This window comes from Gracilinanus agilis, chromosome 5 (genome assembly GCF_016433145.1).
Source record: "Gracilinanus agilis isolate LMUSP501 chromosome 5, AgileGrace, whole genome shotgun sequence".
In the NCBI taxonomy this organism is placed as follows: Eukaryota; Metazoa; Chordata; class Mammalia; order Didelphimorphia; family Didelphidae; genus Gracilinanus; species Gracilinanus agilis.
This window is the reverse complement of record NC_058134.1, coordinates 161,243,704-161,257,983: the sequence shown is the minus strand read 5'-3', so window position 1 is coordinate 161,257,983 and position 14,280 is coordinate 161,243,704. Positions and strand designations below refer to the sequence as shown.

The following is a 14,280-nucleotide window of genomic DNA, read 5'->3' as shown; positions in this document are numbered from 1 at the left end:
TTGCTGCAATCTGAATGATGATTAAAGCATACCACTCATTTTACTTGTTCCATAAACTTTTCTCTCATGTTAAGCAATATGTATCTTCTTTTATAACATGAACATGGAAATATGTGTTTATAATAACACATAAATAACCTATATCATTACCTTCCATCTTGAGGATGAGGTAGGGATGGAATGAACGTGGATCACAAAATGTCAAAAAATGATAATTTAAAATTACTGAAGGAATCTAGGAAAAAATACATATTCTGTGCCAGGAGCCATTCTAAGTCCTGGTGATTCAAAGATTTTCAGCCTTTGAAGAACCTGCATCTTATTATTACAAAGGATAAATAACACTCATTGTTCCTAACCAAAACTGACATGTGACCTTATAAAAGTAACAATTTCACTAATTTCTTTAGCAATAAAATGAAAAGATTCACTTGATATTCCTTAATAAATATTATGATCTTATATGAAATAACTTACTATGGTCTGCCATTCTGAAGGCATATATTACTAAGAGTGTTGAATTATTGTAATAAAATAAAATTATTCTATATATTTTAAGTTTTTTCCAAATAAGCATTAATAACTTGAATGCTATATTTGCCTGGTCAATAAGTAAATAGGAAAGAAGTTGAAAATACAGATAACTGAAGGAAAATGTATGAAATAAAAAAATCACTTTTAATATTCAATTTTAAAAATTTTACATGATAACTTTTCAATGTAAAAAAATCAAAGCATGAGAAATTACTAAGCATTTAGCTTCCTTCATAAAGAAAGAAGTATGTCCTTTAAATTATCTAAAAGAAGCTATATTTTTTTTGTTTCATAATCTCTTTTTTTTCATTAGTAACAGGCATAATTACTCTGCTTAAGCCTTTGACCCTTGATAATTCGAATAATCCTAATGCCTACCCTTTGGAAATTGAGGCCAAAGATAATGGAAATAATACCAGCTCCTACTTATTTACAATTTTTGTTGAGAATGTAGATGATCCTGTTATCTGTGATCCTGGCTTTTCTACTGGAGGAGGTATGTTAGCCTTCAATCTTCAAAACAAAGTGTAATGTTCTGAGACAAATTTTTTAAAGGCTACTTCCAAAAGGTATATTGAAACAGTGGTGCTTAATGGTGGAAATTCCACATTTTGAAAATAGTGCTTGTACTTAAGGATCAAAAGCTTCAGTTTCTTGAATGAGTATAATGAAGGTGCCAAATATCACATGACTACTTTATGTTCTTTCTTAAAAATAAGCCAAATGGTGGATTTCATTTATATTCCCAGGATGTATTAAAATACCACTAAAAGGTGATCTTAAAAGAGGCCAGTCCAACTCCAATTTTGATTGGAATGTACTGCTCTGATAGGAGCAAGATTGGTTTTTTGTCTTCTTTGGGGTTGACTGTTCAAAATTTCTGTATCCTGTATAAAACAGCAGGCCAGTGACATCAGCAGTGGGAAAGACATCACTCAATTCATTGTGACAATATATCACAATTTTTCTCTAAGGGCATTGCTCCTCACTTCAGCTGGGATACTGAAACTATGTTTAGGAGCCTTAGGTAGATTATTTTAACACTTTCATCCATAAAAATTCAGTGTTTCAATTTGTCCCATTCTATATGCCTCAGATCAAGCAAAATGCAGATCACTAACTTAAATAACTGCCTCTAAATGTTATCACATCCCTTCCAAAGCCAAACAAGTCAAATAAGCAAGTCAGACAGATGTACTCAAAAGTTTATTACAAAAGTCATAATGACTTTGAGATTCAGACGTGGTGGTTTACTTCTTCTGATAATGACATTTGATTCAATAGATTTGTCCCTTTTTTATGATTGTCTTCCTTAATATGTTTCTTTGATTTCTGGCATAACATCAAGCAAGAATTCTCTCATTAAAAAAAAAGCATTTATTCAACCACGCTGAATAAAATAAATCATGTCACTCTACATTGGGAAATAGTGTCAAATTTTTTTTTTCAGGCAGCTTTTCCAGACAGGTGAATAGACTGTCTAAATGCTGGATGACTCTGTGTGTGTGTTTGTGTGTGTATGTGTGTGTGTGTGTGTGTGTGTGTGTGTGTGTGATGTGTGTATGTGCACACTCACCTACATATGTTCTATTGCCTTCTTGGTGGTAGAAGTGAAAGAATGGAGGAAAGAGTTTAATATCCAAGGGTTTGACATGAATGAATCAAACAATTAAATTAAATTCTGCAGCTGTTTTGAAAGTAGATCATGTCCCAATGACCACCCACATTCGACTTAGCATGACTGGCCATTTAAACACCCCCTCAATCTACACTTGGCCAAATCTGGAAGTGTGTAAATGAAAGGACATAAGAATAGTGAGACATGTAAGCTATTCTGGAAAGCAAGGAGTCACCAAAACAGCTGTGATGTTTCTCAATTAGGATCCTGTAGTGGAGGAATAAACGTTAGCAGCAAGACCAGTCTCAATTAAGAAATAGAAGTGGCAGTAATCTACTTTATTAGTCATAATGTTTTTGTAATGGTTTAGGTGTCTCTGTAGTTATTCCTGAAAACATTCCAGCATCTGCTTTTATATACATGATTCTTGCAAGAGATCCAGACCCAGGTCAAGAGGTTGAAGTAAGTTCATACCCTTTTAAAATGCTTATTCTCATTAATTTATTTTTAAAGCTACCATTTTGTCTGTAAAATTTCTTTACAGGAATGAACATGAAATTATTTCAGTTGGCATTTGTTATTTGAAATTTTAGAAATTTTATGTTTCCACAGAATAAGTACAATGCATTTTGAAAAGAAAAGGCAATAAGCTAACATAGTTGGACTAAGTACACTATGTAGAAATTGTGCTTACATTTATTTTCATCCATTTTATTACATTTACACAAACTGATTGAATATCCTTTCATGTTTCATTTCCTTTTATGCATCCCATTTCAGACATATTTTCTTTATTACGCACACAATTCACATAAAGGATATTCTGGATCTTTACGTGCTTTCTGGTTTCAATGTTCTGTAGGATTAATCAAGAAGGGATGACAATGTAGTTACAGATTAGCAAGACTGGGAGGAATAAAATAGAGAACAATTTAATCGCTATGGATTTTCCCATAGTTTTATAGGGTAAAAATGGCCTACATTCAAATTATAGTAATAAATGTTTATCTAATCTCTTCGGTTATATAGTACATAATAAATCACATTACTACAGTGAGATATAGTATAACAGATGTCATATACCTTCATGTAAAATCTCTATAGATTGAAAATCAAGTTCCTATCCTTTTTAAATTACCCTGAGCTTCTGATGCACCAAGTAATTGACCATTTTTTTTGGTCACTGGATTCCTATTGAGAATTCATTCTATTTGAGGAGTGGGTGAGAAAAGTACAGATTAGATTATCATCAGTTAGTTGACCATTATCTGTGGATTTGGACTGATATCTCTGATCTCATCTCATCAATGTATTTCTCCTTTAAATATCTAGATTGTGACTCATCCATCCCATTCTGTCTCACTCTTGTACATTTCCCCTCAAAAATTCACTGCAAAGTTTCTCCCAATATACTAGAATCTCTTACTATTATCTTAAAGCTGCCAAGATACCAGTAGAGCCCATGGACTGTCCATTACTTTTACCACATGATCAGTCCAAATTCTTTTTCACTTGTGTATGTATTTCTTTGATGACATCTTTTCTTCCACTCTTCTTCTGTAACTATTTTTATAGAATTATAATACAAACAATTCATACCAACTATTCACTTTTTCAATTCACTTTGAATAATTGTTATATGTCTCTGGGTAAATATGTATGTACAATGCATTTCCTATAAATATTTAAAAATCATTTCAGACAGAAATATCATATAGGTATATATTTGTATATATGTATGATATACATAATATAACATATGTACATATATTAGATACTACAAATGAATTGGTCACATAAATGAACAAGAACTTTTCAGAAATTCCAAAGTTCTTTTAATGACTTCGAATTTCTCCATGAAAAAGTCCCATTTAAAATATAGATGTTCTTACAATTATTGTATGACTACAATATACTAAACTATATTGTATTTCTGTGATACCTTGCTTCATATAAAACTGGATGCTGGGCCAGAATTCCAGACCAGCATATGGTTCAGTTATACTTCTATAGTATTGACATGACTTTATCAGAGATCACAGGAAAGGCAAACCACTCATACATGTACAATGTGTCATTGGTTTTTTTTCCAAAATAAGAATCAACTATTACTGGATATGAATGAACACAGGTTAATGTCACAGTAAAAGTAAAAATAAAGACTATATTTTTCAACAAAGAAATTAGTGGTAGATGATTTAGGAATAATTAGAGAATTAGCTATTAGTGTAAAATCAGATAATCTATTGGTTAAAGCAAACATTGAAACTGATATCATATTAAAGGGAATAGTGAAGATGAGAAGAAATTGTGTGCAATTATAGCTTCTTCAACCCAGCTTGTTTAAATTATTTGTTAATGCTTAAGAATAGGATATGAGCAAAAGGAAAAAATATTTTTTGACATAGATCACTCCTTTTTTGACAAGTTTAAGTAAGGAAAAACAATTGTCACACTGATGAGAACAGAAAATGCCAGAAAACACTGAACTAAACATTTGTTTTCCTTGTCAGATGGAGATTTATGGCAGGAAAGTCCATGGATTGAAGTATAAGTTCATTTGCAATCTATTATGGAAAAAGCTAAAGGAAGATAGTGACTTATGTCACCTTAAAATTAATTAGAATGTCATGGAGCAGAAAATGAGTCTATACTGAATGTGCTGCAAACCTAGCTTACCCAGCTTATCCAAACAGAATATGTAAATAAGATTAGAAAGACAACAACAAATAAGCATAAAATGGAGTGCATTAGCCAGTGTTTCTATAATGATCTTCTCTCATCAATGACAACATTATATTGTATATTAAGGTGGTAAAATTCAAAAGTTTCATTTTAGACCATTAGCAACTGACAATGGCATATAAGAAAATCAAACAGAAGAGAGAGAACTGGTCAAATGAACATAGAAGTCCATACTGAAGTTGACAAAATTTTAAATACATTCAAGAATCAAGTTTCCAAAACTCAGATTTCACCACATATTCAACAAACTGGCAAAGATGAAAAACAGGAATGCTCAATATTGGAGGGGAATGCTATGAAAAGATGATGTCCCTCTAAATTTTCTCTCAGTGAAACTTTGGATTGTTTCAATCATTTTGGAAAGTAATTTGGAATTATGGAAATTAAGTGATTAAAATAAACCATACCCTTAAAACCAGAGATGTCATTGCTATGTATACACTCCAAACAGGTCAGTCACACAGACAGAAAGGCTCCAAATACAGAAAATTATTCATAAAAACATTTCTTGTACAGTAGCAAACTAGAACTAGAATCAGCATGTATTCATAAATTAGGGCATGGCTTAACAAATTATGATATATGAATGTATTAGAATATTTTATAGCACAAGAAATAATGAATATGAAGGATTCAGAGAAACATGGGAAGACATATAAATTGATACTGAGTAAAATGAGGAGAACTAGAAAAACAAGCTCAATCACTTTAAGGAAATTGCCATGTGTCCAAGTTTCTTTCCATTTCTTGAAATGCTCATGTTTTTAATACCAATATCCTCTTAGAGATAGTTTATGGTCATGAATCATGGACAAAGAATTTAGTATACAAGTAACCCAAAGGAATGATGAAGAGGGGTTCTAAGAAGACTACAATATATTATCAACTATTTTATGTGTGGAAAAATAATATTGGGCATTTATAGAAAGTATTTTAAGATTTATAAAGTTATTTGTATGTGGTGCCTAAATTGATCTTCTCTATAGCTTTTTGAGGTGTTATTATTCTCATTTAGCAGGTAGATAAATGAATTTAGAGATATTAAGTAGTGAATTGACCATGGTCACAGACCTAGCAAGTGCCATAGGTAGCATTCCAACCCAAGACTCTCCTGAATCTGGTACAATCCTCCCCTTAATCATGTTGCCACTTGCAGTATAATGAATACCATCAAGGCAAATATATCTTTAAAGGGTTATAGACAGACTATAGGAGAAGATATGAGGATAATTGATGGATGGCCCATGTGTAGCACTGATATTCACAAGATATTTTTTAAAAAAGGGCACAAGAATTTGAAATGCATTGACTAGATCCTCCATGGAAGATTTAAAGAAAAAACACGGACATATAACAATCATTCTTGATGAAAAGTAATGGAGAGTTTGCACTCTGCACCAAAGGAAGCAGTACCCACACCGATGAACTCATGGATCATTTGAATATTTTAATTTGTCTCTTTTAAGTGATGCTGTTAGAGCCAAAGCTTAAAGTACAGGTCTCTAGGGAACTGAGTCTATAAGTAGATCATTTGCACATGGCAAACTGATTAGAAAGAAGCATTGCTCTGTATATCCAACTATCTGCCCCTCCCTCTTCCCCCAGTGAAATCTCTCTTGGCAGTGAAGATAGTTAGATACTTCCTTAGCTTGCCTACCTTGGAAGACTCATATAGTAACCCACAATGGCTCCCCATACCATGCCCCCCCAATCAACTCACATACAGAGGAAAAAATGACAAAAAAAAAACGTTGACAACAAGGAAAGAAAGAAGAAAGCCAGTATGTTTTTTTAAATAAGCTCTAATTAGATTTTATCATAAAGTAACCAATTTAGGTGTTCAATGAAAGACAAGTCAACACATGGCAATTTGCTCTCAAAAGTGAGGAGAGATTAAAAGTTATTATTTTATTATTCATGTCATTAGGGGCTTTGCTAAGAATTTTAATGTTACAATTACTCATTTAAAACATATTACCTTGGACCAGAATGTAGAATTTATTATTATTATATGATTCTCTTCAGTGAAGGCCTTTTTAGTAAGTTTGTAACTGTACCTTTAATACATGGTTATTGTCACAGAATCACAACTATGAGTGGAAGTATGCTGATGCCCATAAAAACAATATGTTTGTCCAAAGTTGTAGTTTCTTTTGGATGGCAGACAGTTGACAGGAAGCTAAAATCAGGTATTTTCTTCCAAATAACACAGTACTTTTCCCTTGTGTGGTGATTATTTGAGTAGAGAAGTAGGAAATGGCTTTCTTTACTATCAAAGTCTTAAAAATTTAGCATTGATTTCAATTAATAATTCTACAAACAATAAATATTCACCAAAAACTATAATGCTGAGGCTGAGACATTAAGAAATACTACTAAAAGGCTGAAAGAATGTATGGATTGTTTTTGAAGTTTGGAACTGAATGTAGGTTCTGCTTTGCTTTATGGGATCTGTCTTCACAAAATTAATTTCTGTTTAAGTCCTGCCAAATAAGGTTCTTTCAACAATGTCAGGGCTCAAAGCATGCCTTTTGCTGAAATATTAACCATTTGTTTTTTCTAGTTTTCAATATTAAGTTCTACAGTTAATGCCACTGATTACTTTTCTTTGGATTCAACAAATGGCATTCTTTCCAAGACTGTTGAACCTCATCTGGACTATGAAACAAATCTTAAGGTGAGAATTAAAGAAAAGAAAAATCCCTCAAAGGAAATCTGAAAATTGTATCCATGTTTTTATGCTTATATGCTTTTGAAGGGCAGGGTTTTCTCTCATGTTGCTATAATCCAAAATCATTTTCTGTATGCATGCTTTCTCTCCAAAAATCATAAATCCTAAGTTGAAAAAATGAATGAATACTTTAAAAGTCTATATGGCTTACATAATACATAATATAGATATATAATGCATTTATATACATGTGTTATTTTGTGTATATATGTATTTTGAATACATATAATAAATATATACATGTATATATTTAATACATAAACATATATAAGAATATATACATGTGTTATTTTGTGTATATATTCCCATATATTGTGTATACATACAAAATATATGTGTGTGTATGTGTGTGTGTGTGTTTGTGTATTTGTGTGCATAGGGTACAAATCTGCAATTTAATCAGTGTGGAGAACTCCTTCTCATTCCATAACTTGAGATTGGTAACCATCAATTTATAGATTTAAATAGTTCTCTATGGCAACAAGGAGTTAAGTGACTGGATTATGGCCATATATTGTTAGAGTAAGTACTTGAATCTTGACCTTCCTGAATTCAAGGTCAGAGCTCTGATGTTCTGCCTGTCTCTCAGTCCTTTTCTGTTTCTCTCTTTCACTGCCTGTCTCTTTGGAATCTCTCTCTCTTTGTCTCTGTTTTGTTCTTTGTCTGTCTTTCTGAGTAACTTTTTTTCTTTCTTTCTCCCTCTCATTTGAAAACTCACTTAAGATCAGAAATATTTCCTTTTGGCTAGGCAAGTAGAAAGTAACGTTATTAATGTTTACTTCCTAAATTTCATTAACAGATATTATTTGGAGTTTTGTGTGTGTATGTGTATGTGTATGTGTATGTGTCCTTAGCCATGAAAAAATAAAGCTGAAAACAGTTTGGGTAATTAAATGGAATAATTATTTTATTTTATTGAATTATCAGGAGAATTGCTTCACCCTTGGCTTTGACAGACCATGGCGATCTGGCCTGTTTTTAACTCCCTGATCAAATTTAAATTAGTGAATGTTTAGAGAAAATAATGAGGTACAAAGATTATGGGAAACATAATGAATGTCAGTATATCCATTGCCTCTTGGTCCATTTTAACTTCAAATAACTAAATAATAGGGAGGCGGCAGTTATTTCTTTATTGAGATAATTTAATCAACAATTATTTCTAACTTTCTCCAGTATCCCTTATATTTCACAAAATAAATATTTCCACCTATGCTATACTGTGTAACTTCTTTTTGGTTTATGTATATCACATGGTTTAGAGAAAAGTGCTCTTGACTGGAAACTAGAAGATCTGAATTGAAGTCCTAGATCACCATTTGGAATTTGTGACTTTGGATATATTATGAACCTCTCTGGCCCTCAGTTTCTCCAACTATAAAATGTGATCATAGGCTCATAGATTAAGAATGGAAAGGTCCCAAGAAGTTATTTTGTCTAAACTCCTCATTTTACAGATGAGAAAACTGAGACCAATGGAGGTCGAGTGACTAATAAGTGGCATGGACCAGATTCATACTTGGGACCTCTAACTCCCAAGTCAAACTTTTGTATAAACTTGGTTTGAGAATCAAATGCAATAACTTGCCTTTGTAGTGTCATATGACTGTAAGGTATTGTTTTTCTCTATTTTTACATTAAAATGTCCATGTTTCAAAAGGGGGGTGCAGAATTCTGTTTAGCAGAATTATTTGGCTATAGTTCAGAGGTCGGCAACCTTTTTGGTCGTGAGAGCCATAAACGCCACATTTTTTAAAATGTAATTTCATGAGAGCCGTACAGTGCTCATAGTGCGAGCTCCTGTAACAGTGCCAGAAAAAAAATTGACTTTATGGCTCCTGCAGAAAGAGCCATATCTGGCCCTCAAAAGAGCCAGATATGGCTCAAGAGCCATACATTGCCAACCCCAGCTCTAGTTCCTCAAAATTTCCCATTGTGTTTAGGTTTGGGGATGGATGGACTTTATTATGATTTTCTTTGTAGAGTCTGCTCCTTGCTATCCCCATGGTTACTAAATTAATTCTGGGATGATTGGAACCAGGGGAAGATGGTCACCACCTTTGACTCTAGGATGTCTTTTAATTGCAAATGTTCCCTCACCACCACACCACAACCCAGAACCTGAATTTATGAGTACATTTCCCTGGAACTTGTACTCTTAGATTTTAAGCAAAAGATAAAGTGCTTCCAATTATGAATTACTTTCTTCAGAGATAGTAATTCTTTTTGTTTGTTTTATCTTTAATTTATTTTAATAACAAATTTCTACCTGTTTTCCAAAATTATATGATTCATGTTGTCTCCCTCCCTGATCTAGGTTATACATGATTCAAAAAGATAGTAATTCTTAAAGCAATTTTCTTTCAAACGAGTTTTATCTAATAAGAATGGACTAAGGAACGATAAAAACAAAAGATATATTTAAAAATTGGTTATTAAATTTTAAGTTTCAACTTCCTTGTAAATCATCTTCTAGACTAAGCATGTTTTCTCAAACTTAGTCACAGAATTCTCTGAATCTTGAAAAATGTTGATGCAACTTGAAAAATACATGTCTTGGTGTCAGGTTATGGGATGGTTCTAACTAATGGGGGTGGGATTAATGATATTTAAAATAAAAGAAATGATATCAAACCTATTACTTTATATCCCTCAAAAGTTGTTTCATATCAAATATATTTTACATATAATCCCATATGATACATAATAAAGATGACCAACATTATTCATGGAATCTCTTTTCATATAACATGGATATGTTCAGTGTTTCGTTGATTACACTTTGGGAAGCTTCTTTGTTTCTCTGATCTAAGATGCAACTATTTCTGCACTGCTTACACCTAATATTTAACAATAGTGTGTTGGTCAAATCAGATTTCAGCTAAGCTTTCCATTTTGTACCTCAACATATTTGTCTTTTCTTATTTGCTTGATGTACTCCATGCCTTCTGAATAGTTTCTTTCATACGGAGTTGAAGGAGTAAATAACCCTTGTAAAAGTTTATCTCTATGTTCACAGCCTGTTGAATTATTTGTCAGTCAGTTAAAAAAAAAGTTAAACAAGGTGAAAGCAAAACAGATTTCATAGCTTTTTCTTTTTTCTGATCAGTATTCATCTTATTTTTCACATTTACTAAATAAAATGAATTGTAAATCATCAAATAATAGGCATTCACTTTTGAATGAATAAATGAAAATGTATCACAGCATTTTTCAAAATTATTTGATTGTTGAATAATTCATGATTTTGACATTATTAACCTGGATATGACTTAAAATAATTCTCATTAGCTCTCCTTTTTATTAAAGTCATAATGGCCACCTATCTAAGAAAAAATATCAGTAATCACAATACATTTTTTCTTTGGTTAGACATACTGTGTTTTCAGTGTAAATATGTTCAATATATTAGGATTTTTTCCCAACCCTATTCCTTTCCTGAACTGTTAGATTTGAATTCATATATTCTAGATAAATTAAAATTGACAATTTTTGTATTTATTAGATTGTCAACTCCTTTACTAAAAGTATAGTTTCCATAAAGGCAGAGGCCTTGTATTATTTTTCTTTGTCTATTTTCTTATTCGAATTTTAATATAATTTCAATAACCATTAAGCATTTAAAATTTTTGTTAGTTCAACATAAGGCAGTGATGGCAAACCTTTTAGAGACTGAGTACCCAAATTGCAACCCTCACACCTCTTACTGCAGACAGGGGAGGGAGGAAGTGCTCCTATTGGCCTGCTGGGTGGGCGAAGTGAGAAATGTCCTCAGGCACATGTGCCATAGGTTTGACAACATAGATAGATATAAGGTGTATCTCCTCTGCTCTACCATCAACTCCATGGGAAAAGGAACTTCTCACTTAAATAAATATTGTATCTGCCTTAATATGGTATTTTGCACACCATAAACATTTCATAAATTTTATAGAATTAGTAGGTGTTTAATAAGTGTTTGCTACTTAATGAATGTAAAATTAACACTCATTATTCCAAAATTGTTTTCTGAGAGATTAACTTTCTATTGTAAAATCTAATCAGTTTATCATATCCTAATACATATAATAAGTTCACTTTTCAAACTTACTCATATCATTCTTGAAAAATATACTGTTTCTTATTTGTATTTAGCATTATGAACTCAATCATCAATTTTTCTAGGCTTAAAATGGCATTTAGTTCAGGTTTTCCCCAAAACAATAAGAGAATTGTTATGATTTTGATATTTTCACCATAAAAACTGAATTTTATTTGCCCTTTAATTCCTCAAAAATATAAGTCCAAAAGGCAATTTAATATATTGCTTTAAATACAGGAGGCCAAACACCAATTTTTTTTATATTTTTATCAGATTTCTGAGGCAGCATAAACTGCAAGAATCTGGGACCATGAGGAATCTTAGTTTCCTGTTCTTTTTGAAAAAAGAAAAAAGAAAAGTAGTTGTTCTGGACTATGCTGTTGTCTCAAACTATCTTCAAATTACGTTTCTAAACATTCTTTTAAATGTGAAGCAAATTTAATTTGCACATTTGGGGGAGTAAAATGTACTGTCTTCTTTTATTTGTTTTAGCGTTTCCAGATAGTGATTTCTGCCAGAACCAGAGGAAACATGTCTCTGGAGTCATGCACTGGCACCATCACAGTAAACATCCAGAATGTTAATGATGAGATTCCAGTCTTTGCGTAAGCTTTGGAAGAAACTAAGTATTTAAATTATAAGATTTCTAACCCTACTCCTGCTAGCATAGAGTAATGCAAATAGAAGTATGTTACTTTGATTCATATTATCATTATCTTAAAAATATTAAAGTAATATACAAAACAAAGTATCTCTACCAGTCAAATAGTATTGTTCATTTTTATTTATCAGTGAAGTCAGACCAAGTTACTTACTTAGCATGTCTTATACTGTACTAGTTATTTTCAGAGGTAAAATTAGAATGCAGATCCTTTTTGCTTTTCTAAAAAATTTTTTTTAAAGAGGAAACATGACTAGGTAAGAGGAAAAGTAGAAATGAAGGTGTAAAATTTAAATTACTATCAAACACTCCAAAAATTATAGTTTATAAAGTTTATTAATAATCACTTGACATAGGAGGAATAAAAGGAAATAGAAGTATAAAAAACCCAATTATCAAACAAAATTAAGACCACGTGGCTAAGTTCTCCTTGCCTATTTAAAAGGCATGCTTTACCAAAGCCACAACAGGAAGAGAAGAGCACAGAAGTATACAAAATTTATATTCTCCCTACATCAGCACATAACTTGAGGAGAGTGGGGTGCTGGGAATAGTAGTTTTAGGTTAGAGATCCTAATTACACAAAGGGAAAGAGTCATCCAATTTAATTTAAATGTTAAAATTTAAAATCTGTTTTCTAATAAATAAAATAATTTTTGATTATTCTGATAGATAAAAGTAACTTTTATTCCATAGATATCTACCAGATAGACCTATATATATTTATGAAAATCTTCCCCTTGGAAGAGAACTAGTCAAATTAACAGCAAATGACAGAGACATAGGAGACTCTGTCCATTATGAATTTGTGGGAACTTTCAAAGGATTTTCCATAAATGATGGTAAGTCATAAATATTCATTTTATTTATGTTTCTATATTATATTTAATATAACATATGAAATATATTGATCATGATTCCAGATGAAATGAGTCGATTTCTTTCCATGTGAATTGACAAACAGTCTTTTAAAATGTACAATTAACATGGTTTTAGGATGTCAGAGAACATTGTCCTTTTGATACTTGACTTCACAAAAAAGCTTTGAATTTTCATGTTATATTCTGTGTAAAGAGAACTTTGACTTTTGTGGTGAGGATCAAGAATCAAGAAGCTACTGCTTTGGCTCATTTTAGGATAGAAAGAAGTAGAAACCGTATTTAGAAATGGTTGTGCGATTCAAAAGACAAAAGGCAGACTTTGGCACTCTGTCTCCCTCTCTTTCTCCTCCTCTCTAATCAATAGAAATATAAATTAAATCATGAGTACAACAAATATATGAACAATATTTCCAAATAACATTGTGCTTATGTTTTATTCAAATTAAACTTAATACTATGCTATGAATTATTTAGGAAGTGATAAGAATTGTCAGGGAAGCAGAGACATAGATGTAGATATAAAGAGGGAGAAAGACAGAGAGGTGTAAGGCAGCAATTGAGGGTTTAGAAAGCAGGTAGAGACAGGGCAGCTAAGTGGCTCAGTGGATTGAGAGCCAGGCCTAGAGTTCAAATCTGGCCTCAGACACATCATAGTTGTGTGACCCTGGGCAAGTCACTTAACCTCTATTGCATAGCCCTTACCGCTTTTCTGCCTTGGATTCAGTATTGACTCCAAGACAGAAAGTAAGGGTTAAAAAAGAAAAAAAAAAACTAAAGAAAAGAAAGCAGGTAGAGGGAAGGAAGAATAACTGGTTAGAGAAGACTTAGAAAGGGTCCTTTATATTGGGAGTCAGTGGGCCTCAAAAGGCCCTGGCACTGCCCTTTTCTACCTGTGTGCTCTTGAACAAGTCACTTAAATTCTCTGTGCCACCATTTCTTCCCTTTAAAATGCAAAGCTTTGCTTGGTCTCAGTGGCCTCTGGACTTCCAAGAGTCTCTGAATCAGTGATTCTATGATTTCTGAATTTAG

General features: G+C 32.2%; 1 protein-coding gene across 1 annotated transcript in view; it reads left to right on the top strand.

The window, feature by feature from the left end:
* The window catches only part of LOC123249989 (cadherin EGF LAG seven-pass G-type receptor 3-like), a 127,055-nt gene that overhangs the window by 26,986 nt on the left and 85,789 nt on the right, over nucleotides 1–14,280 (top strand). Inside the window, exons 7-10 of the mRNA XM_044679053.1 lie at nucleotides 848–1,030; nucleotides 2,523–2,614; nucleotides 12,202–12,314; nucleotides 13,067–13,212. Coding sequence (XP_044534988.1) covers nucleotides 848–1,030; nucleotides 2,523–2,614; nucleotides 12,202–12,314; nucleotides 13,067–13,212 — 534 coding nt within the window. The remainder of the gene's footprint in view (nucleotides 1–847; nucleotides 1,031–2,522; nucleotides 2,615–12,201; nucleotides 12,315–13,066; nucleotides 13,213–14,280) is intronic.